Raw genomic sequence first — 26,434 nt, forward strand, 5'->3', positions numbered from 1 at the left:
CTATTTGGTTTTGTTTGTTTACTTGTTTTTTAGCACATTTTTTCCTGTGCCATAATTATACTTTGTATGTGGTACCCCCCTAGCTATAACACTTTTCCTTCCTGCCTTGTCCTTTACTTAGCTCTTTTTTAAAAAATGTATCCATTTCTTTCTTTTTTTTTTTTTGAGAGGGGGTGGGCACAAGGGAGAGGAAGAGAGAAAATCTTAAGCAGGTTCCACGCCCAGCACAGGGTCCAACACAGGGCTCAATCTCATGACCTGAGCCGAAATCCAGAGTCAGACATTCAACCAACTGAGCTACCCAGGCACCCCTACTGAGCTAACTCTTATTCATCCTTTAAGATAGTCCAGGAATCATATCAGGAAGTCTTATTGCATTCTATTCTCAAATAATCAGAGTTGGTGTCCCCATGCACTTTGTTGCAGAGAGGATATATTTAACAACCTAAGTATTGCAGGGGTACTAGTCAGTACAGGTAGACACACAGAAACAATAAGAACAGATATCAGCTGTAAACAACCAGTACCAGCATATACTGAGTAAATATCAGCATGTTCAAAGAATGTACTACAATAAGGTGTGATGATAAATGTATATTTATCACAGTACACTGTTCTCTAATTTGCTGTTTACATATCCCCTTCGATAATCTGTGAGGACATTATGGACAGGGAGTAGTCATATTCATCACCTGGAATCTTATGTTGCATGGATTCTTGGTGCAAAGAAGGCCGCAATAAATAGTTTTTTCAATTACGTTAAAGAAATATTATGTTCATGGAACTGCCTCAAAAATTCATTAAATAAACCACTTCTTATCCCTTCACAGCTTGAACCACTGGAAGTTCATGAACAATGAATTCACTGCCCTCATCCTGTTGGAACACCTCTGCTGAACTTTTGAACAAATCCTGCAATAAAGAGTTTGCTTATCAAACCCTCAGCATTGTAGATACAATCATCCTCCCTTCTATGATTGGGATTATCTGTTCAATGGGACTGGTTGGCAACATCCTCATCGTATTCACTATAATAAGGTAAGAGCTTCTACTGTTTTCCATAATTTAGGCACATTCTATACTCACTAAATGACTCCTTTTCCCTCTATAGGATTGTTCTTAATGAAATTGGTTTTGGAAATATTTGGTTAAGATCATTAAAGAAGATTCTACAGATATTTGCATCATGTATTAAGTAACATCTGAGTTGCAAAACTCAAAATGAAAAGACCTAAGCCAATGCTTACTGCTGGGTTAATGAATTTTTAGAGCAGTGATTTTCAATCTTAGCCCCATATAGGATCACCTGGGGAGCTTTCAAAAATTCTAATACATAGTTTCATCCTAGACTAATTGATTCAGAATCTCTAGAGCTGGAGCCCAGGCATGGAGTAAAACTGCAATGCAACCATTTTATTTTCAACTTTCAACAATAAGAGTTATCCTGTGTACAGCCCAGAGATGTTTGTACAGCGAATAAAGATGGAGTTTCTATATTTATTTAAAAAACAACAACAACAACAACAACAACAACAACAACCTGTCCTCCTCAGGCTGTGAAAGAGACTATTTTGTACTCATTTGGGCAAGAGAGAGAGAGACTCCACCTGATTGCCCAAAGATTCAGTCCATCACAGAGTGTGGGCTGTTCCCCTCGGTGTAGACCAGCCCCATATAGGTCAAACTGAGAGACATCAGCTCCCAACACCTCCTACCTTTGCTTCACATCTCCCACTTCATTCAGGTAATTTCCTCCTTCCTCTCAACCCCAGGGCATAGAGCTCAACACGGAAAATAAGAATAGATTTACTTGTTTCCCATGGTTCAGAGTTACTGTACAGAGTCAGTGTGCCCCATCACTGCTTGATATCTTTGCTATCCTGATTATTTTCACATTTAAGTTTCACTTGTTTTAATCAACATAAGATGTTAAATGTTATTGCCCTAGTCTCTATTCATGCTTATAACCATCATTAAAGAAAATTTCATCCATGCTTCTCTATAAGAAAACACATTCAAAAGTACTTCCTAGTAGGTGTTTTCAGCATTATATTAACACATAACTACAACAATCTTTTGTGTAGCATATTATACTTACAAAGCACAGTTGCAATCTCATTTAATCCTCAGAAGAGCAGTACTATTATTATACCCATTTAGGGAACGAGGCCTAGGAGAGAAAGTAACTTGTCCATCATCACACAGCCAGACTGTCCTGGCATTGAACTCAGATCCCATGATTGCAAATACCAGGCTATTTTCTCCACACTGATAAAAACAAACAAATCAAGGCACCTGGGTGGCTCGGTTGGTTAAGTATCTGTCTTCCACTCGGGTCATGATCCCAGGGTCCTGGGACAGAGTCCCACATCGGGCTCCTTGCTCAGCAAGGAGCCTGCTTCTCCCTCTGCCTCTGCTCCTCCCTGTTCTCTTTCTTAAGTAAATAAATTAAATAAATAAATATTTTTTTTAAAAAATCATCAAAACTAGAAAGATGGTTGGATTTACCATGTGTATAAAAGAATCCTCACAGAACCAATTAAGAGTAAGAGCAGCCTTCAGGATGGTGATGGAGATGACAGCCACCATCCCTGAGAAAGCTCATAACTGGTCACTTTCTCCAGGGGGCTTCTCACCAGCAAGCCCACTTTCAAATTTTTATTGTCATTATCTCTGCCATTAAATGTACCATTATGAATGGTATTTTTACACCATCCATAATTGAAAATTTATTTAGTATATTAGAATTTTACTCTCAATGAATTCAGGCATTTTTTATTGTGTCCTGTAAAGCCATTTGTGAATATCAAACATTTTATTTTTTTTAATTTAAATTTTAGGTAGTTAACATACAGTGCAATATCGGTTTCTGGAATATCAAGCATTTTACATTAATTCTTTTAAGCGCTAGAAGTTGTTCAATGCAATACGTATTACTAATGCCTACTGCAAACCCAGCACCAAGGGTTATGAAACTACCAAAGAAATGTGGCAGCATCTGATTCTAAAAAGTTCATAGACCAGTGGAAAAGATAAGATTTAAACATATAAATTTGAAAAACAATACAAGACATTATAAACAATCAAGTGAAAAAAAAAAAAAGGATGGCTCACATAATGAGTTCTGGGAAGGGTAATAAAAGTAATCAGATATTCTCAGGAAGCCTCAAGGAGGGAATAGTGCCAAGTAGAAAGTTAATAGAAACACGAGAATGTTTCTAGCTCGCTCCTGTTTGCCGGTTGCTCCTGTCCACTTCTCCATCTTCCCCTCATACTCCTTAGTATTTTTACTGTCCTTTCTTAGAGATATATGTAGCATGCCTCACGCCTCACACCCATAAAGCCTTGGCCCCATTGAGGAGAAATCAAGTTCTTATAATGTGTTGGCCCTGCAGAAATGGCTGCATTTTTTACAGGCAACTTTTATATGCAAAGACTCTTCAATGTTAGATTTCAGACCATGTGACAAGCTGTTGAAGAGGTATTTGGGGCCAGAGAAAATTTTGGTTCCCCTCAAATTACACCAATAAATAATGGCCTGATCCTATCTACTCATCTGGAGACAAAGTTGGAAAAAAGAAGAAATGTGGAAAATGAACTCTTCTAGAAGTCAATACTGAGGTATAATTCCTGGAACCAGATTCTCAACATAAAGCAAATAATCATTTAACTGGAGAAAAGAAAACCTGAGCCATCATCCTGACTAATTTATTTGCAATGATTGTGAAAAACCTGTCTTTTCTCTGTATCAGTACCACTTTATAGATAATACGTGAGAAGATATATGTTAGTGGGGCATTTAAGATGAATCTTTTAGTCTCTCAAAAAACATTTGGGAGCAACTTAATTTTAATTTTTATTACTAGGATTTTAATATTTTTCTTGGCAAATTGCTCTCCAAAAATGTATTAGTCTTTCAAAAGTCATGTGAAAGCAAATTAATTTCATTTTTTTTTTTGGCTTGGAATTTATCTAACCTTTTTTTTTTAATTGCTCTCCAAAAATTTTAAGGCAATTTGTATTAATATTTTCATCATGCCTTGCCATGACCTTTTATTTGTTACCTTCTTACCAGATGGGTGGCTTAATTAAAATCCTAAGACTACACTAAAAATAAGGAGAAATAGATACATTTAAAGATTTAGGGACTTTCCCATTTATGATGAATATTTGTCTCAGAAGAGGAAGAATAGAACCAAAAGTGAGTAAGATCATTAGCAATGCTGGAAAGCAATCAATGAACTAACTCCTGACTTTGCAAAGGAAGACTAGAAACGTGTATGAAAAAAAAGGTTGAAGGAAGATGGAGTTTCCAGAATAAGAGGTTCTATGTGGCTATTTTTTTTTTTAAAGATTTTATTTATTTATTTGACAGAGACACAGCGAGAGAGGGAACACAAGCAGGGGGAGTGGGAGAGGGAGAAGCAGGCTTCCCGCGGAGCAGGGAGACCGATGTGGGACTCGATCCCAGGACCCTGGGACCATGACCTGAGCCGAAGGCAGACGCTTAATGACTGAGCCACCCAGGCGCCCTCTATGTGGCTATTTTTAAAAGTAAGAAGTAATTTGTGCATTAGGAGGTGACTATAAAGTAGTGAGGCCAGATGATTACTAGTCTGTCATGCGTTAAATTCACAGCTAGTCAAAAGGAAGCCAGATTAGAAAATGTAGGAGGGAAATTGGGCCAATTATAACATCATCATTTCTCCCTTTTATTCTTCAGAGAGAGATTGGTGAACTCCATTACACAATTAGTTCCACAGTCACAGTGGGCCCTGGGCGCTACTTCCACAAAGGGGAGGATGTCCTTCTCCATCAGTCCATCACCCCCATCTCCTGAACACATCTTTCACCTGACAGACAGCTTCATGTGGGCAAAAACTCTAAGGGATGGCCTTCTTCCTGATAAATAAAAAGTCCTCCTCGTTCTGTCATTCCCTGACCTCAACTCCCTGTCAACAAGTTCACACTAAATCATGAATTACTGAAACACCTTACTTTAAACCCTCCCAATGGTATCTACATTTTATACAGAGATTACAAGAGGGTCAGTGCATTAACCTGAAGGAACACGAACGATCTAATGGTGGAAGACCAGTTGCTAAGACAAATGGGGAGGGGAAACACTTAGAACAAGGCCTCTTCCTTTCTCCCACCCCGTTTAAATCATAACTACTGGCTCCCTCTGACCGAGCCCTCAGCCATTCTCAGAGTGTCAGCCATATGTAAGCTCTCGCTGGGGTTGACCATACTCTTGCTGCACACATACACTATGTTTCAGATACTGCAGAACCTTTCAGCTACATCTATTCCCCTGAACTGGAAAGTTGTTGAGAGAGCCTCCTTGCGATGGTCCAGGGCACCAAGACAACTCTGGAATCTAAATGGGTTGAATGCCTTGCCCAAGGACACAAGGGTGTAGAAATGAAAATGGAATTCCCAGTCAGGTTCTCTTTCAACTGTATTGTACTATGTATCTAGAGCAAGGTTGGCAAATATGTCACTCGACCCTAAACTCTCCCATCCATGCCAATCATCTCTAATCTGTGTGCAGGTTTGTCCTGTAACTAGTGCCTGTGTGTGTGAAGACTCAGAATTCTTCTTAGCACAGTGCTCCACAAAATCACTACTAACCCACTGGGGTTGGCTCACAATAGGAATTTAATTCAACTGGAGTTAAATGCCCAACAGGGGCTGGTAAGGCAACCCAGAGATACACAAAAGCAGGAAGCTACTACTGTGTTCTACCACCATCTCCCACCCCACACCACCACCCTTCTCCTGGCCCTGAGCTGGATGGAGAAAAGGAGGCAGGTGGTTTTACAGACCGCGGGAGTCTGGGCTGCCTGGTGGGACCTATAGCCATAATGGGATCTGGGACCATGGAATAGGGGCTACAGGATGAAGGTGGAGCCATGGATGGAATGCAGCCACTGCCCAGAGATGCCAACAGCAGAAGGAACAAGGATATGTGCTGGTCTCTCCTCTCCTCCATCTTCCAGGTTCCCCTCCAAAAGTGCTTCCCATGGCCAAAACCAACCAAAAGCCAGTTGACAAAAATACCTAGGAACACAGCTGGAGAAGGGTGGGAAATGGATTTGAGAGCAAGCTGATCAGCAAAGCAACCTCCTGCATGTGTGGTGTTATATGTTTTAGCAGTTTTCTTTAATCCATAGCATATATTGTTATTTCCAACTACAACATGTAAACACATTTTTAATAGAAAAATTTTAAAGTCAAATCAGTCCTACTACTATTACCTAATAAGTAATCATTGTAATAAATTGATACACGATTCCAGCATATTTTTAAACACATGTTGAAATAAATTATTTAAATGTTACATAAATTTATGCTACATACATAATTGGGACTTTTTTACTTCATCAGTAGGTTTCCCTTTGATTAAATATTCTTGCAAACTATGATTTGTAACAACTATGTAATTTATTGTAGGATACTGTGGAATACCATAATTTATTTTATCATTCTTCAAATTAGTGAGCATTACATATGGCTATGTTAACCATATGGAAAACATGTTAGCTAAAATGATCACTAGCCTACATTTTTTATTTTAAATGTTTGAGTCATGAGAGAGAGAAATCTAATGAAGTCTGTCAACAGAAAATCTGGAGATAAATTAGATCTAAAAAAAAGAATGTAAGTTGTATAGGTAGAGACTTTACAATTTCTCTTTATTTTTGTTTTAATTCCTATGTTGTCCCTTTTAGTAAAGAAAGCAATGATAAACATAATGTATTATTTTTATTGCCCTACTATCTTATGCCCAGATCATCGTTTGCTTCAGAATTCTCTTTTTCTATACAGAATATCATCTAGAAACACTTAATTTAATTCTTTTTAATTGCCAGTTAATAGCCTGTACTGTCCTCAACAATAGAATTACCATAATTCATTATCAGTAAATGATGGGTGCCTGTCTAGAGAAGAGCAAGGGCCGTGAATCTAATTGCTGCAATTAGACCCTAAGCAACCACTTATGGTTTATATCCCAATTCAAATGGAAATAACATCTGTTTAGAGGCTAAGATTTATGGGGGTTTTTTGTGGTGTTTTTGCTTTGTTTTTTGTTTTTTTAATGTGGAACTCTTTCTACCTGACCTCTAGGGTCTATTCTCCTCCACCCCTCCCCTGCCAAAGGCCTGGAGAAGACAGAGGATGAGAGACCAAGGACAGTCACTTGGCTGCTCTTTTGGTTGACAAGATCTTTTCTTCAAATCTCTTCTCATTTTGGGTCTTTCTGATATGAGTCACCACCTGCTGGGGACAAGGAACCAACATTCTTTATAGTGGCATCAACAAGGCCCAAAGTGCGGTTGCTGAGTTAGGTTATCAATGGCAGCAACTTCCCACACAACATGTACTTGCCAGGGCCTGGGTAAAATATCCTCGCCGACTAGTCTCACAGAAGGATTCTCTGGCTTAGAAATAAAGGTCACAGGCTGTAGAATTTTCAGCCAATGAATAATAAAGTCACACATTAGCCTCCAATCCACAGAGCAAAGCCCTGAGCTAGCAGTTGTGGCATATTTTAGGGCTAATTTTTATGTGCTCCTTAAAGTCTTATTTGTCCTCAGTTCGGATGCCACTTCTGTCAAGAAATCTGCTTTGACTGTCCCCAGGGGAAGGGGCAGAGGCCCCTTTTGTGTACTCCTTGTGCTTGCTCTAGCTTTCTCTCATCACACTGCAGTGCTCATTTATTTAAACATATCTAGACTACAAACTCCTCGATGTTACAATTTATAGATTACTTAGCTTTGCAGCCTCAGAACACAATATAATGCTTGACATATAATTGGTGTTCAATAAAATATTTGTTGAATTAATGAATATTATCTCCCAGATAAAGATGTTACCTGTTTATTATTGAACGTTCCAACTCCTTGAACATAGGGACCACCTGAATTTTAAATTTAAATTTCTGCTCCTAGAAAAATTCTTTTGCCTACAGAGTGTCATATCTAGATAGCATTGAATTCACTCTCCCCGGCAGGAGCCACGAGATCATTCTCTGAGCCCTCTACCAGTTTACTCTTCAGATTTCATCTCCACACTATCCGGATTTCAGGGTCTTAATTTATAGTCTTCGCTATTCGGTTAGATTTTGTTGGAATATTTCTAAGTAAAGGTTGAAATTTCTTTAACAATGACCTATCAGGATTGACTTCCACTTGAGTGGAGAAAAAAAAATGCATTATACAATGGAAGCCATTTGTTTTCCCTGTTCAGCTGTTTTTGGTGCTAGGCATAAGCAAGGACTAAGCCTTTAGCTTGAGTGAGCGTAGAGTTGGTATAATTTGTTACTATGTAGAAATTACCCCCAAAACTTAGTGGCTTAAAACAATAAACATTTATTATCTCACACCATTTCAAGGGGAGAGAATCCGGGAAGAGCTTAGCTGGGTGGTCCTGGCTCGGAGTCTCTCACCAAGTTGCAGTTAAACCGTCCTCCAAGGCAACAGTCATCTCGGCAGGAGCGGGAGCATCTACTTCCAAAGTAGCTCATTCACACACCTGGAAGACTGGTGCTGGCTGTTGGCGGGGGGCCTCATCTCCTCTCCATGTGGACCTCTCCACAGAGTTGCTTAAGTATCCTCCCAAGATGGCAGCAGGCTACCCCAGAGAAAGTGATCCAAGAGAGGAGCAGGGAGGAACCCTGTAATGCCTTTATGTTCTTATGTCATGCATTGTCATTTCCACCATATTCCATTTGTGAAAAGTGGGTTACTAAGCTCAACCACCCTCAAAGGGAGGGAACCAGATTCCATCTTTTGAAAGCTGTATTGGAGAATTTGTGGCCATATTTTTAAGCCCCCACAGTTAGTTGTCAGATATATAGTCCAGAATGTTTAAATATGCACAAGACTAGGCATTCGTATGTGCATTTGTGTAGGTTTTCCTTTAACTTCTTTTAAAATTCATTTTGATAATTAACAATTTGTAACAGGTGGCATAAACTGAAGAAGGTGCACACTTTCAATATCAATCCTCAGTTTCCGTGCTTTTCTTTCAGGTCCAGGAAAAAAACTGTTCCTGACATTTATATCTGCAACCTGGCTGTGGCTGATCTGGTTCACATCGTTGGAATGCCTTTTCTTATTCATCAGTGGGCCCGGGGAGGAGAATGGGTGTTTGGGGGGCCCCTCTGCACCATTATCACGTCCCTGGATACCTGCAACCAGCTCGCCTGTAGTGCCATCATGACTGTGATGAGTGTGGACAGGTAAGTGAAGAAACTTTGAAATAGCTTAACATAATTCAGAAGCGCCTGTGCTTCCCCACCGTCATCCCAATTTAAACAAAATCGGTGCTAGTTTGTAACAGCCACGTTCCTCTTCCTTTGCTTGTTTCATTGTAGGACTCAAAAATCTTTTTTCCAACTTTCATAGAAATATATATTTTTAATGGAAAACTTAACACACTAAAATCTCCTTCTTGCAAATCATTCTTTTTAACTTCAGTTTTATTTATAATTCACTGCAAGATAAAAATATCTTGAAATCATGAAATGTTGCAAACCAGAATGAGTGCATCCTTCTTGCAATAAGGAAGCTGAGCCCCTCACACAAGAAGTGAGGGGCTTTTCTGAAGGGGCATGGTGAGTCATTGGCAGAGCTGAGAACTGAAGTAGGTCTCCTCACTCTGTCCAGGGCTATTTCTGGTATGTTCAATGTCTCACTGGTATGTTCAATGTCTCACAGACTCCTGTTATCACCTAGCAGCTTGAAGGAATCTGGGGAATAGATTTGGGCTCCTGAGTAGTTATGAAGAGATGTTCCAGTACCAGGAAGACCATATTTACATCTTTTACACCCCTTGTTATGACTGGTTAATGTAAATGCTGCCATTTTACATCATTAGAAGTGCTTTCGACTGTGACCTGGAATGTGCCTTAACCATATTCACCAACAATGTAAACTGTTATTAGAGGAGATGACAGTGATGGTGGGTACTTGTGGAGCGAGTGAGTGGTGGAGCCCAGTTCAGACCCAGGCTGTCTCTAGAGAGGGCAGGTTGCTCATAACTACCTCCTTATCTGGCCTCTGTAGGAAACAGGCAAGCTAGGATGTCCCTGCATCATCCAGATGCTAGGACCTCCAGACTAGGTCTTAGCAGCATTCCCCAAAGAGAAACAAGCCCTAAAGACACGGTAATAGGCATAACAGGAATTGCCTCAGAGAACAACCCACTTAAAATCTCCATCCATCTTCCCATCCCTACCCCAAGTTAGCACACTTGACTTCCCCCTTGCTCTGATCTACTTTATCTTTCTCCCTTGCTGCCAATATATCACATAGTTTAATTTACTTTGTGTGTGGCTGTATGCGTGTACTGTTTATTGTTCAGCTTCCCCTGCCCCTCAAATGTAAATTCCACAAAGGCAGGATCTTTGATCACTAATATATCCCAAGTATCTGCGTGACACTGCCTGGCACAGGGGAGCTCAAAAAATATTGATGAATGAATGACTGTCAGTCTTGAGGTCTATGTTAAATTTTCCTGGGTCCATCCGGGACTCCTTCCTGAGCTCTGCCTCTTTTAGCCTTCCACATGTGCCTTTGGGGTGGGGAGTGATGAGCAGTTTTTCAAATGAATAAACAAAGGAATAGCAAGGTTCAAAGAAATCATTCATGGAATCATTATTATTCAGACATGAATAATGATGGTGATGTTTAATGCATTTTTTATAACATGTTGCCTTCCTGTAAAAGAATTCTCGAAATATAGAGTGTGCTTCTCAATTTATAATTAACACCACATTTTAAAATCAATGTACTATGTAGGCCTGGTTAGTTCAGCTGAAGCCAGCTAATGCTGACACAGGGCAGGCCCACTGCAAGAAAGCAACCTAAAGTACAGGTCCTAACCAATCGTAATCCCATTCTCAGAGATAAGAAAAGCTTCTTCATACCTTGTACCCTGAAGGCAGGAGAGCATCGGCTTTTTCTTTAAAGAAGGGAAATCATTTCTATAAAACTGAACTTTTTCCTCTTCAGCATTTCTTGACATTCCAACTGTACTAAATGCATAAAACTTCAACAATATCTGCAATTTTGTAAAAAGAAATGGCGTTTTCTTTGCAGGGCCATAAACATGATATTGGTCATGTCAGTGCTATCAGTAAGCCTTAGTACTTATACATTAAGTCATTTCAATTGCCAATTCAATAGAGCATAAATTTTAAGTGTTTCTGATAATTTTCATCCTTCTTTCTCTGATTAGTAATAACTACAAGTATGTGTAATATTTCAGTAGTGGGTACTACCTCCAAATCAACACCAAAAAGTTATGTAAACATCCAAAATATTAAAAACATATACCTCCAGATGAAAGCTGCCTAGACTACTTTTGTAAATAAATTCTCTAGAACATCAAAAGTCAGTAAGTAGAAGCCAAATTCCCCATTCATTCATTCAACAAATATTTGAGTATGACCATAGGCCAGGAACTATGCTGGAGACAGGAGATAAAAGAACATTAAACTAATAGTCAAGGTTCCTGCCTTTGTGGGGTTTTCACTCCTGAGATGTAGACACACATTAAGTGAAAAGTCACACAGGTGAATGTGTATTTCCACACAATGATACATATTAGGAAGGAAAAGAGAGTTCCCCTACGATCTGCATGTATAGTCATGAGCCCGTTGTATAGAGTGAGTGGTCAGGGGAAGCTTCCCTGAGACACAGACTGTTAAATAGAAACTCAAAGGAAGAGCAAGAGGAATTAGAGGGAGATTCTGCCAGGCAGGTAGGACAGCATGCACCTGGCCCCCAAAGGGAAAAGAGCTTGAAGGAAGGCCAGAGAAAGACGGACACAAGCTACAGCCTAAGTGACAGGCAGGGCCAGGTGGAGAAAGACTTTGCAAGCAATGGTAAGAATTTTGAATTTTATCTGAAAGGCGACGGAAAACCAGTGAGGGGCTTTCAGCTGGCGGAAGGAGGATGTTGGGGTGAGGATATAATCAGAGAGGATTTGCTAATCTGTTGATGCCATGACTCCATCATCCTTTAATCCCAGACAGAATGATGGCTGGGCTGCGGTACAATCACTACCCCATCCCCTTCCCCAGCAGGGGCAGGAGGGGTGGGGAGGGGTCCTTCTCTCCTTAGCCACAGGTGATGAAGGTGCGGTATGCAGGAGGAGGAGCAGCAGCTGGGGTACCCTGGGCCACAAGAATCTCCCTGCATCCCAAAGGGTCCCTTAACTAAGTTTTCCCTTAGAAAGTCCTGCCTCTTATGCAAAATTGAAAGAACAAGGGATAGGAAATTTTTTATTTTTATAAATTTTCCTTAAGTAGCTCTACAAAAATTAAATGACCATCAAAACATATTTTACATTAATTTAATGTCTACAAACGCTGCCTTCCAACACCCGCACCTCCAGCAAAAGTGTGCTTTCACAAATACTCTTCCTTCTGGGTCTAGGCTCTTTGGCTTTCAGTTGGCTCTGAGAAATTCTTCTTGGATTTTCTAGAGAACCAAATATACTTGATATGTCAGAACTTCAAGTTTAGTTAATGATTATCCTTTTTTTCTGAATCAGAAATAGAAAAAAAGAGAAGAAAACCCCTTTCCCTATGAAATTAGCCCATTTCCCCTCTCTGGCCTCCAGCCTGAGTTCCCTGAGGAATTTGCATTGTCTGTACTAGTCACGTTTGTGTATCCTCACTGTCTGTGATTTCTGTGAACTGAACCTCCAGGAGCCTCGGGGCCCCACTGGAAAGCCATCTGGGCAAAATGTCTGTCCCGGCGGGCCAGAGCCTCATCCTGCCGGCAGGATCTCCTACCAGCCAGAGCACTTGCCTCCTTCCTGCCTCCATGGCAGGAAATCCTACTGGAAAGAGAGCCTCTCCCTCCTGGAGGAAACCCCGACTCAGAGACCAAGTTTTCCAGAGCCTAGCCTATATAGGAAGCACCTTTGTAAAGAGAGAGTTTGCACAGGGCTGAATTTCACCATTATCAGTGTGTTCGTGGAAATGACAGTTATTTCAGTGAGTGGTTTATTCAGACTTGCAGGGTCAAGAGTTGTTTTCTCTGCGGGTACCAGCCAGCTCTTTAAAAATGTAACTTGATGGAGGTGTGCTTCAGGGAGGATAATAATACTAATAATTTACTCTTGTCATGAACCTTTCATCCTTGGAGCTCAGTGCTTTTATTGATTGTTCCCAAACCCTTCTTAACTGGCTTTGCAGGTACTTGGCTCTCGTCCAACCATTTCGACTTACAAGTTGGAGAACGAGGTACAAGACTGTCCGCATCAATTTGGGCCTTTGGGCAGCTTCCTTCATTCTGGCGTTGCCTGTCTGGGTCTACTCGAAGGTCATCAAATTTAAAGACGGCGTGGAGAGTTGTGCTTTTGATTTAACATCCCCCGACGATGTACTCTGGTAGGTTGTTAAAACTTAAGAAAAATAGAGTTGAATTAAGTTGTGAAGTGCTTCATCCTCCTTGTCAACACGTGAGCAACTGCGTAGAGTGTCCTTGGGGATGCCCTAAGGGGCAGTCTCCCCACTTACTTTTCTGCTTTCCACAATCAGGTTGGTAGCTTGATTTAAGGGGAGGGTAACCTTTAGAAAAAGATTTGGAGTTTAATTATGTAGCTTCAATGGACACACATATATTTATTTAAATATGGATTTTAAAGATCCATGGCAACCAGACACAGCAGGAATGCAAAAATCAAGGGAGGGCCAAAATTTCCAAAATGGTCTAGGAGTTACTGAGACTCAGACCTTATTGGTATGCCACTGGAGTGTGGTTGAATGGTGTTCCCCCCCCCCCAAAAAAAATATTCAAGTCCTAATTCTCAGTACCTGTGAATGTGACCTTATTTAGAAATAGGGTCTTTGCAGACATCATCAAGTTAAACAAGGTCATGCTGGATTAGAGCCAGCCCCCAATCCAGGGATTGGTGTCCTCATGAGGAGAGTAAGATTTGAAGGGAGACACAGGGAGAAAGCCTGCGAAGACAGAGGGAGGGACTGGGGTGATGCATCTACAAGCGAAATAACAGCAAGGTTTTGCCAGAAACCAGCAGAGGCGAGGAGAAAGGCACGGAGCAGATTCTCCCTCAGAGCATCCAAAAGGAGCCAACCCTGCCAGCATCTTATTTTCAGCCTTCTATCACCAGAATGGACACAATAAATTTCTGTTGTTTCAAGCCATCCGGTTTGTGGTATTTTGTTACAGCAGCTCTCAGTAACTAATACAGAAGCCAACACAGGGATTTCTGACATTTTAATTTGAAAGGAAAAATTAAGTCAAAAATTTTATTTGAAATTTTGAACACAGCATTGGAGTCTATGACTAAAATTTTTTGATGGCCTACTAAGGGCCATGTATTGTGCTAGGTGCTTTTTGCATACATTATCTCAAGTCAATCTGGAAGATCCCTTTTTCCCATCCACCACTTGTTAAATAGATGAGTCATTCCTGCATCATGTAGTCACAGCCCAAGAGGGATGGAGATAGAGGCCCTTGCAAGGCTACAAATCCAGTAATGAAAAGCTCCAGAGGACCGCAACATCAGTAGGATTAATTGTTTATTCATTATTTCTCCCACCAGCACTGGCTGCACTCACAGATAAAAACCATCTGCCAATCTAAAGGTGAAATGATATTTAATCACTGGTGGCCCATACATTAATATGGACCGCAGTGTATCTTAAAGAGGAGCACAACCTGAGATGACTGTAGGACTTCAGCCTGTGTCAAAGAAATAACAAGGCTTCACTGTTTTGCACCAGCATCTGCTTCTGCTATTTTTGGTTGGTTATCATAAAGGATATTCTGAGGTTCTAGCCTCTGTTGATCTTCCCAGAATTAAGTTCTCATGGGGAACTGAGACTGGAACCACTGTGTGGCTTTCGGAGCCCCTCTAGTCCCAGGTGCTCTCTCTTCCTGCCACCCTGTCCACACCCATGCAACGTGGGCTGCCGTCTTCCACCAACGCCAAGGTTCTTCCAGGAAGGAAGACACCTGGCATCTGTGCAGAAATGGAGCTGGCTTACCTGAGCATTTCCCCTGGGGGAGCACCAAGGAAAAGACAGGCTCATTTCACAACAAGCCCTTTGAAAGGCCATCTGGAGCATCGATTACAAGTGTGCGTTGTGCAGCTAAACTGTCTGTCTGGGTTCAAATCCCACTTCTGCCCATTACTAGCTGGATAACCTTGGGCAAGCCACTTAACCCCACTGTGCCTTAGTTTGTTCTTCTGTAACATGAGAATATTAATGGCAATTGTACTCATGGGATTACAGAGATTCAGTGGACTGAAGTATGTAAAGTACTCAGATCAGTGCTTATTATATAATAAATGCTACCTGCTACTCTGTATTGTTGTTAATAACACTAAAAGATAATGGTAATACATATCTCACCTGTTCGTACTCAGTAGCCTTAGGCTTGGCTAGAGAAGAGATAAGCACTGTTGCTAGCAAACAATGAAGAGAAAGACTTTTTTTTTGCAGTTTCTTTTATTTTTTCCTTCAAGATTTTATTTAAATTTAAGTTAGTTAACATATAGTGTAGTATTAGTTTCAGGGCTAGAATTTAGTGATTCATTACTTGCATAATAACACCCAGTGTTCATTATATCAAGTGCCCTCCTTAATGCCCATCACCCAGTTACTCCCTCCCTCCACCCACCTCCCCTCCAGCAACCCTCAGTTTGTTCCCTATAGTTAAGAGTCTCTTATGGTTTGCCCCCCTCTCTGTTTTTATCTTATTTTATTTTTCTCTATGTCAAAGCAGCAAAGATCCTTAACTTTTCCCCCAAGGACTTTTATCCTGGGCCCTGAAAAATTAGAGAATCATGCCTCCTAAACTGTAAAAGTTCCTGGCATTGTGAATATGATAGTCATGTCTTCTCTCTCTCTCTCTCTCATTTTACAGGTACACACTTTATTTGACAATAACAACTTTTTTTTTCCCTTTGCCTTTGATTTTGGTGTGCTATATTTTAATTTTATGCTATACGTGGGAGATGTATCAACAGAATAAGGATGCCAGATGGTAAGTGTTTACCCTATTTTGCTTTATTTGTTGAAAGAACAATTCAGAGATCCTAAGACATCTACAACAGAATTTTAAACAACAATCACTTGAAACATACCACATTTAGACATATGGGCATTAATGTCTACATGAGCAATTTCTGAAAACAGGACATGTTCTGAAGCAGCTATTTGAGGATCTCTCAGTGATAAATGTTGCAATCGCTGATGTAATGGTTTCATAAAAATGTAAACAGAACTCAAGATACTATTTAAAGAATACTTTTGTATTTGTCATCAATAATGTTATTTAAATGTTTTTTTGGTACACTTTGCAGAGTTGTGTACATATGTAAATATCTTAGATGCCATGTATAACTTTCTAATTTTTGTGTTTTGAATTGTTAATTTGGAGGATAGGGATCTCATTAATATTTGAATAATTAGGACAAGATTAATTAGGACTAAATAAAACCAGAGACTTACCCTAAGACAATAGACTTGGGAAGAACCTTTAAAGATATTTGTCTCTAAAACTCTATGAATAAATCTAAATTATTTTCTAGGGGGGGCCTTGGTGGCTAAATCGGTTAAGCATCCGACTCTTGACGTTGGCTCAGCTCATGGTCTCAGGGTCCTGAGATGGAACCCCGCCTATGCTCCACACTCAGTTGAGGGGTGGGGGGTTGGGAAGGGTCTGCTGCGGATTCCCTCCCTCTCCCTCTGTCCCTCCCTCCTGTGCGCGCGTCCTCTTTCTCTCTACACATAAATAAATCTTTTTAAAAAATTATTTTCTAGGGGCGCCTGGGTGGCTGAGTGGTTAAGCCTCTGCCTTCGGCTCAGGTCATGATCCCAGGGTCCTGGGATCGAGCCCCGCATCAGGCTCCTGCTCAGCGGGAAGCCTGCTTCTCCCTCTGCCACTCCCCCTGCTTGAGTTCCCTCTCTCGCTGTGTCTCTCTGTCAAATAAATAAAATCTTTAAAAATAAAAAATAAAAAAATTATTTTCTACTTGAAATTATCTATGCCAAGTTGTTCAAGTGAGTGAGTCAGTGAATACATATGTTGGATTTTAAAAATATTATTAAAATTTGTCCTTAGAATAGATTACTGTATTTGTTTTGGACAGACAAGATCACTAGATTTCCCACACACAACCCCCTCTTAATTAACCCCCTTCACCTGGTTCAGCCATCCCCCCACCCACATCCCCTCTGCCAACCACTAGTTTCTTCTCTATTTTTAAGAGTCTATTTTTTTTATTTGTCTCTCTTTTTTTTTTTTTGCTTTCTTCATTTGTTTTGTTTCTTCCACATATACGTGAAATCATATGGTACTTGTCTTTCTCTGACTAACTTAATTCCCTCAGCGTTATACTCTCTGGCTCAATCCATGTTGTTGCAAATGGCAAGATTTTATTCTTTTTTATGGCTGAGTAATATTCCATCATATGTATATATCACACATTCTTTATCGTTGTCTATCAATGGACACTGCAGTTGCTTCCATATCTTGGCTATTGTAAATAATGCTGCAATAAACACACGGTTACATATAGCTTTTTCAAATAAGTGTTTTTGTATTTTGGGGGGTAAATACCCAGTGGTGCAATATTAGATCATATGGTAATTCTATTTTTAATTTTTTAAGGAACCTCCATACTCTTTCCACAGTGGCTGCACCAGTTTGCATTCCCTCCAACAGTGCAAGAGTGTTCCTGTTTCTTCACATCCTCACCAACACCTGTTTTTTTCTTTTTTTTAATTTTAGCCATTCTGATATGTATGAGAATACATCAGGGAAGAATACACTTCCCTGATGATGAGTGATGTTGAGGATCTTTTCATGTCTGTTGACCATCTGTATGTCTTCTGGGGAGAAATATCTGTGCCTATCTTCTGCCCATTTTTGAACTGGAGTATTTGGTTTTTTGGTGGTGAGTTGTGTAAGTTCTTTATATATTTTGGGTACTAACCCTTTATCAAGTATGTCATTTGCAAATACCTTCTCCCATTTAATAGGTTGTCTTTTTGTTTTGTTGATAGTTTCCTTTGTTGTGAAGAAGCTTTTTATTTTGATGTAGTCCCAATGGTTTATTTTTGCTTTTGTTTCCCCTGCCTCAGAAGACCTGTCTAGAAAAATGTTGCCATGGCTGATGTCAGAGAAATTACTGCCTGTACTCTCTTCTGGGATTTTTATGGTTTCAGGTCTCACATTTAGGTCCTTCATCCATTCTGAGTTTATTTTTGTTCATGGTGTGAGAGAGTGGCCCAGATTCATTCTTTTGCATGTAGTTGTCCAGTTTCCCAACACCATTTGTTGAAGAGAATGTCTTTTTCCCATTGCACATTCTTGCCTCTTTTGTCAAAGATTAATTGACCATATATATAATTGTGGGTTTATTTTTGGGCGCTCTATTCTGTTCCATTGATGTATGTGTCTATTTTTTGTGCCAGTACCAGACTGTTTGGATTACTACATCTCTGTAGTATGTCTTGAAATCTGGAATTGTCATAGCTCCAGGGTTGTTCTCCTTTTTCTAAGATTGCTTTGGCTATTCAGGGCCTTTTGTGTTTCCATAAAATTTTAGGATTATTTGTCCTAGTTTTGTGAAAAAAAATACTGTTGGTATCTTGATAGGGACTGCATTAAATCTGTAGATTGCTTTGGTAGTATGGACATTTTAACAATATTTGTTCTCCCATTCCATGAGCATGAAATATCTTTCCATCTGTTTGTTGTATTTTCAATTTCTTTCATCAGTGTTTTACTGTTTTCAGAGTACAGGTCTTTTACCTCCTTGGTTAAGTTTATTCCTAGGCATTTTGTTAATTTTGCTGCAGTTGTAAATGGGATTGGTACCTTAATTTCTCTTTCTAGCTACTTATTACTAGCGTATACCGACACAACAGATTTCTGTATATTTATTTGTATCCCACGAACTTACTAAATTCACTTATCAGTTCTAGTAGATATTTTTAGTGGAGTCTTCAGGGTTTTCTAAATATAGTATCATGAATCTGCATAATAGTGAAAGTTTTGCTTCTTTTCAATTTAGATGTCTTTTATTTCTCTTTGCTGTCTGATTGCTGTGGCTAAGAATTCCCGTACTATGTTGAATAAAAGTAGTGAAAGAGAACATCCTTGCCATGTTCCTGATCTTAGTGGGGAAGTTCTCAGTTTTCTTTCCTCACTGAGTATCATGTTAGCTTTGGGTTTTTCATATATGGCCTTTATGATGTTGAGGGACCCTCCCTCTAAACCTATTTGGTTGAGGGTTTTTATCATGAATGGGTGTTGTACTTTGCAAAATGCTTTTCCTGCATCTTCTGAAATAGTCATATGGTTTTTATCCTTTCTCTTGTTAATATGATGTATCATATTGATTGGTTTGTGAATATTGAACCACCTTGCATCCCAGGAATAATCCCACTTAGTTGTGGTGAATGATTTTAATGTATTGTCGGAGTCAGTTTGCTAATTTTTGTTGAGGATTTTCACATCTATGTTAATCAGAGATATTGACCTATAGTTCTCTTTTTTTTGTAGTGTCTTTATCTGGTTTTGGTATCAGGGTAATGATGACCTCAGAGAATGAATCTGGAAGCTTTCATTCCTCTTCTATCTTTTGGAATAGGTTGAGAATAGGTATTAACTCTTCTTTAAATGTTTGGCACAATTCACCTGTGAAGCCATCTGGTCTGGACTTTTGTTTGTTGGGAGTTTTTTGATACTAATTCAATTTCATTGCTGGTAATCAGTCCATTCAAATTTTCTATTTCTTCCTGATTAAGTTTTGAGAAATTATATGTTTCTAGGAATTTATTCATTTCTTCTAGATTGTCTAATTTGTTGGCATATAATTTTTCATAATATTTTCTTATGATCTTTTCCATTTCTGTAGTGTTGGTTGTTATTTCTTCTCTTTCTGATTTTATTTGAGTCCTTTTTTTAAAAAATGAATCTAGCTAACATTTTATCAATTTTGTTGATCTCCAATGAAACGAGGAACTGTCCTGGTTTCATTGATCTGTTCTATTGTGGTTTTTTGTTTCTGTTTCATTTATTCTGCTCTAATATTTACTATTTCTTTCCTTCTATTGATTTTGGGTTTTGTTTGTTCTTGTTTTAGCTCTTCATGTATAAAAGTAGGATGTTTATTTGAGATTTTTTTTTTTTTTTTTGCTTATTGAGGTAAGCCTGCATTGCTATAAACTTCCCTCAGAGAACAGCTTTTACTGCATCACAAGGATTTGGGACCATTATGTTATCATTTTTATTTGTGTCCATATTTTTTTATTTCCTCCTTGATTTCTTGATTGACTCACTCATTATTTAGTAGTATGTTATTTAACGTCCATGTATTTGTGTGCTTTCTAGATTTTTTTCTTGTGGTTGATTTCTAGTTTCATTGCATATGGTCAGAAAAGCATGCATGATATGACTTTGATTTTCTTTAATCTGTTAAGACTTGTTTTGTGGCCTAACATGTGATCTATTCTGGAGAATGTTCCATGAGCACTTGAAAGAATGTGTATTCCACTCTTTTGAAATGGAATGTTCTGAATATATCTGTTGGGTCTATCTGGTCCAATGTATCATTCAAAGCTACTGTTTCCATGTTGATTTTCTATCTGATCTATCCATTGATATAAGTGGAGTGTTAAAGTCCCCTACTATTAGTGTATTACCATCAATTACTTCCTTCATTTTTGTTTATAGTGGTTTTATATATTGGGGTGTTCCCATACTGGTTCCATAAATATTTACAATTGTAATATGTTCTTGTTGGATTGTTCCCTTTATGACTATGTAGTATCCTTTGTCTCTTGTATGGTCTCTTTTTTTAAGTCTGTTTTGTCCAATATAAGTAATGCTACTCCAGCTTTTTCTTTACTTCCATTTGCATGATAAATGTTTTCTATCCCTTCACTTTCAAATTGCATGTGTCTTTAGGAATGAAATGAGTCTCTGGTATGCAACATATAGATGGGTCTTACTTGTTTATCCATTCAGTCACCCTATCTTTGGAGCATTTAGTCCATTTACATTAAAAGTAATAATTGATAGGTATGTACTTACTGTCATTTTTTAAATTATTTTATGGTTGTTTTTATAGTTCTTCTTTGTTCCTTTCTTCTCTTACCCTCTTCTCTCATGGTTTGATGGCTTTCTTTGGTGATATACCTGGATTCCTTTCTCTTTATATTTTGCATATCTATTACTGGTTTTTGATTTGTGGTTATCATTATGTTATATATAACATTTTATGCATACAGCAGTCTGTATTAAGTTGATGATCTCTTAAGTTTGAACCCTAGATCTAAAAGCACTAAATTTTTACTTCCCTACCCCCAATATTTTAGGTACATGGTGTTAACCTTTACATCCTTTTATTTTGTGAATCCCCGGGCTGATTTTTATAGATATACTTATTTTTGCTTCTTTTGTGCTTTCTACTTTTCTTACTCCTGCTTATGGTCTTTCCTTTCCACTCAGAGAATCCCCTTTAATATTTCTTGTGAGGTTGGTTTAGAGGTGATGAATTTCTTTAACTTTTATTTGTCTAAGGAACTCTTTATCTCTCCTTCTATTCTGAATGATAGTCTTGCTTAATAGAGCATTCTTGGTTGCAGGGTTGGTTTTTTTTTTTTCTTTCAGCATTTTGACTATATCGTGACACTCCCTTCTTGCCTGCAAAATCAACTCAAAGCCTTATGGGGTTTCCCTTATATGTAAAGGTTTTCTTTTCTCTTGCTGCTTTTAAAATTCTCTCTTTATCACTGTTTTTTGCCATTCTAATTATTATGTGTCTTGCTGTGTATCTCCTTGGGCTGGTTTTATTAGAAGCTCTCTGTGCCTCCTGGATCTGGAAGTCTTTTGCCTTTCTCCAATTAGGGAAGTTTTCAGCTATTATTTCTTCAAATAAATTTTCTGCCCCCTTTTCTCTCTCTTCTCCTTCTGGAATCCCTGTGATGCAAATATTATTATGCTTGATTGCGTTGCTGAGTACTTTTAATCTTTTCTCATTTTTAAATTTTTTTTTTCTCTCCTGTTCAGCTTGATTGCTTTCCATTATTCTGTCTTCTAGGTCGCTGATCCATCCTTCTGCTTCCTCTATTTTACTACTTTGTGTTCACTTTGCCAGCACACATACCTCTATTCTACTATTAATTCCCCCTAGTGTATTTTTACTTTCAGTAATTTCTCAAGTCCAGTGAGTATCTTTATGACCATTACTTTAAATTCTCTATCAGGCATATTGCTTATCTCCATTTCATTGGCTCTCTTGCTGTGATTTTGTCCTGTTCTTTCATGTGGGGCCCATTCCTCTGATCCTCATCTTATCTAACTCTGTGTCTGTTTCTATGTGTTAGGAAAGTTAGCTACAACTTCTGCTCTTGAAAATAGTGGCCTTATGAAAAAGAGGTCCTATAGTGCTCTGCAATGCAATGTTCCCTATTCACCAGAACCTGGCACTTCCGGGGGTGTCTCCTATATGTGTTGCATGTGCCTTACTATTATGGCTGAACTGCATTTGCTTTCAGTCCAGTCATCTGCAATGGCTCTCTCTGCCTGCTGTGGGCAGGATTTGGTTCCTGTGTTGTTAATGGATCAGTATGTGGCTGCCCTGGGCTTGAGTTGGGTCAAACCAGGCATCTGCCAGAGTTGCAGTCACATTGAACTGGAGGGCACTCTCCCTGTGTTGTCCCCTGAGAAGCTTTCATTGGTGGGTGGGCCTGCAGTCAGAGCAGATGTCTGCCCCTAGCCCACTGCTGGGGCCACAGTGGAACTTGTGTATGTGGTTATCTTCCCCTCTTCCCAGGGCAGGAGTCACTTTGGAGTGCTGCTGGCCACTGTCAGGACTGTTTGCACACTGCCAAGCTTGTGGCAGTGTTTTGAATGGGCTCCAGCGAAAAGCATATTGGAGAAGGCAGATCCGCAGAATGTGGGGTTGGGGCACGCAGGGTTAGCAAAATTTGCATAGTTCTGCTCTGGGAGAGGACCTGTAGCCACTTTTGAGGACTGCCAAGGGCTGGTTGGAGAGGTCAGTTCTGAGGAGAGCAGGGGGTGGAGCACGCTGTTAGCATACCAGGTAGAGAGTGTTCATGTTGGTTCCCTAGGTGTCCATTTATCTAGGCTGGAGGGCAGGAGAGGGAAATGGCACCACCAGCTCTTTTATTCTTGGAGAAGTCTCTTAATGATCTCTGCTCCTCCAGCAAATGTTCTGAGATTAGTAAATAAATCTTCCAGTAAGCCCCATGCATTTTTCAAACTGCTGCTTCTATTCTATATCTCCAAGAAACTGTTGTTTGCCTGTCTCCTTAAGCGTGGGAACTCAGTTCCTACCACCTTTTGGCTCTCCCAGAGCTGAGCTTGTTAATTTTTAAGTTCCAGGTGTTAAGCCTCACTGATTATAAAAATTTGTAAAGTTAAGCCCCTCTGGTTTAAAGCCAAATGTGGAGAATCATCTTCTGAGTTCAAGTCCCCCCTGCCTGGGGTACCTGGTGTAGGGTCTGCTCCTCTGCCTTATTCATGCATGCAGCTTTCTGCCCTCCTGAAGACAGTCTCACATGTCAGTTTGGTTCTTCTTTGTCCTTCCAACCATTTTTGATATACACTCTTCTCTACGATTAACCATGGAGAGTCTGTTCTGCCAGGCTTTGGGTCATTTTCTAGGCTATTTACACTGATGTGGGTGTTATGTAGGTGTATCCATGGGACACGGTGAGTTTATAACCCACCATCTTCCCTAGAAGTCAAATGGGTGATCAATTTGACTATGAGTCAAAATTCATGGCAAACTCTGGTACCAAAATTTTAGGTGTTCTATTGACCCATTACATTTTTTCTTACTTAGCTTCTTGAAATTCTTTGGCAATACTGCATTCTTAAAGGGTGGTCTGTTTAGAATGGGAAAGGGAAGCAGCCACAGTTATAGAAAAATAACTTAGCCTCTAAAATAAATGTGTCACAGGCAGCTGAGCTAGTGAGACAGTTGAAATGGAATCACATGGAATATTAAGACACTGACAGCTGGAGAGGATGCTTGAGCCCTTTTAAGACAGTTCTCCAAAGAAGATCACTTTGTTCCCAGCACTTTTCTCAGACATGCAAAGAGCATCTTATGAAACAGAACTCATACTGCCAGTTATCCCTCAAAATGGAAGAAGTTAGAAGAATGATGGTGCCTACTGCAGATAAACTGCAGAGGAATCTTTACCTTACAATGACTTTCAGTTGCCATGCTTTTTTTATATTATTCCTCAGGCTTATTCATCTGCTTCAACTATGTCCCTGGGACATTTCTATTAAATGTCTAAATATAATATAACATGATAAAACTTGGGGATTTTAAAATATATTTTATTTTGGAATAATTTTAAATTAATAGAAAAGTTGCAGAAACAGTAGGGAGAGTTCCTATATACTCCTCACATTGTTTCTCCATTAATATCCTACCTTACCATGATGCATTTGTCAAAGCAAAGAAAATGGCATTAGTACATTACTACTAACTAAACTCTATTCCTTATTGGATTTCTCCAGTTTTTCCATTAAACCCCCCTTTCTGGTCTAGGATTCAATGCAGAATATCATATTGTATTTAGTTGTCATGTCTCCCCAGTCTCCTCTGGTCTATGACAGTTTCCCATTCTTTCCTTATTTTTCATGACCTCAAGGGTATTAAGGAGTACTGGTCAGGTATCCTATAGAATGTTCCCAATCTGGATTTGTCTGATATTGTATCACAATTAGACTGTAGTTACGTGTTTTGGAGGAAAATCAGTTCTTCTCATCACAACATATCAGGGGGCACAAGGTAACTGCATTACATCTCTGTTGATGAAAGTTCTAGGAAATCATTGCCCAAAATTTCTATGGTTATTTATGTTCTGTCTATCCTAATGTTTCCTTTGTAGTTACAACCCCAGTGTTCCAAAAGAGAGAGTGATGAAGCTGACGAAGATGGTGCTTGTACTGGTGGCGGTCTTTATCCTAAGTGCTGCCCCCTATCACGTGATACAACTGGTGAACTTACAGATGGAGCAGCCCACGCTGGCCTTCCATGTAGGCTATTATCTCTCCATCTGCTTCAGCTATGCCAGCAGCAGCATTAACCCTTTTCTCTATATTGTGCTGAGTGGGAATTTCCGGAAACGCCTGCCTCAAGTGCAAAGGAGAGTGACTGACAGGGAAATCAACAATATAGAAAATACCTTGAAATCAAGCTTTTAGGAGAGTACATGAATCACCAAAAGTCTAGATAGGCTTGTCTATGTTATTGGTATTATTAGAAAGCGCAGGTTAAACAGCATGTCTGTGTCCATCCTTCCTGTGTACTTGTGACTCTTAGTAGCATGGAACGGAAGTGTAACCATTCAAATGCAATGAGTTTAATATGGTAACTTTAGTAAGATGTAAAATATTTGTCTGCATTGGAAGTAAGGAACTGAATAGTCTAAGATAACTGAGCTCCATGGTTGTGGATGTTATTTCAGCATATTATAAACGAGTCTCTGATAAAAAGGCCATCCATGACTATTAACTGAAAACGCACCAAGGAATCTGGCCTTGCCATCCATACTTTGCTCACTGCAACAGTGCTCTTAAGGTTCCTAGGAGGGGAACACCTTACAATGAGGTCTGAAATTTGTCCATTTTTTATCTATAAAATTTCATATGGTCCAATCTAATGCCTTCAATGATCAGCTCCACCTGTTAACATAACAGTTACCATGTATTGAACATATGCAATATGTAAGATCACATGTAACAAACCTATGAGGTACATATTACCTTAATTTACTTAGCCTCAGAAAGGTTAAGTGATGGCTTGATGCTGCACAGCTACATAAGAGCTGGGCTAATATCCAGGTCTGCCTGTTTCTGTCCTTTGAAAGCACCACCTTGGCAACCTGTAACTATCATTCTGGAGAGAGTCAACAATGTGGGGGGCTTTGCTTTCTTCTACAGCCCCATAAGGAAATAACTATTATCTGTAAGAAATTAGTTGATGGTTTAAAAATATTTTGCATTAGCTTTGTTCTCATGCTTATCAATTGTAGAAACCAGCATCTGCATTTTAATAATAGTATTCTTCAGGATGTTAAGCATACACTCAGATACATTCTCTTTAGGTACAGTATGTGTTTGTTCCAGGGTACAAAAGTAATACCCCTTAAATTGGTAGATGTTCATTATATCTATCTCTTCCTCTTTGGGTTTATATAAAACATGCACTTTGTATAGAAAGACAAGAAAGAAATCCTTCTAAAGCCTGTATTTTCAACAAAGGTAAACACTGTTATTTTGTTTGTGGATGAAATCTATAAACCCACTTCCTTCATATAAATCATAAAATCACTTGCTCCATGGATGTCTTAAACTGATTTTTAATCTACCCTTTACAGAAA

At 39.3% G+C, this 26,434-nt stretch overlaps 1 protein-coding gene across 1 annotated transcript; it reads left to right on the forward strand.

The window, feature by feature from the left end:
- The first annotated feature begins 856 nt into the window (after positions 1-856).
- Positions 857-25,256, forward strand: MCHR2 (melanin concentrating hormone receptor 2). The gene is made up of 5 exons (XM_028104289.2): positions 857-1,038; positions 9,038-9,247; positions 13,217-13,411; positions 15,918-16,037; positions 24,941-25,256. The coding sequence occupies exons 1-5, from the start codon at positions 857-859 to the stop codon at positions 25,254-25,256; spliced, it is 1,023 nt and encodes a 340-aa protein (XP_027960090.2).
- Positions 25,257-26,434: the final 1,178 nt, after the last annotated feature.

Source organism: Eumetopias jubatus, unplaced genomic scaffold (assembly GCF_037043125.1).
Source record: "Eumetopias jubatus isolate StellerSeaLion01/CBP00866 unplaced genomic scaffold, mEumJub1_p1.0 scaffold_6, whole genome shotgun sequence".
Lineage (NCBI taxonomy): Eukaryota > Metazoa > Chordata > Mammalia > Carnivora > Otariidae > Eumetopias > Eumetopias jubatus.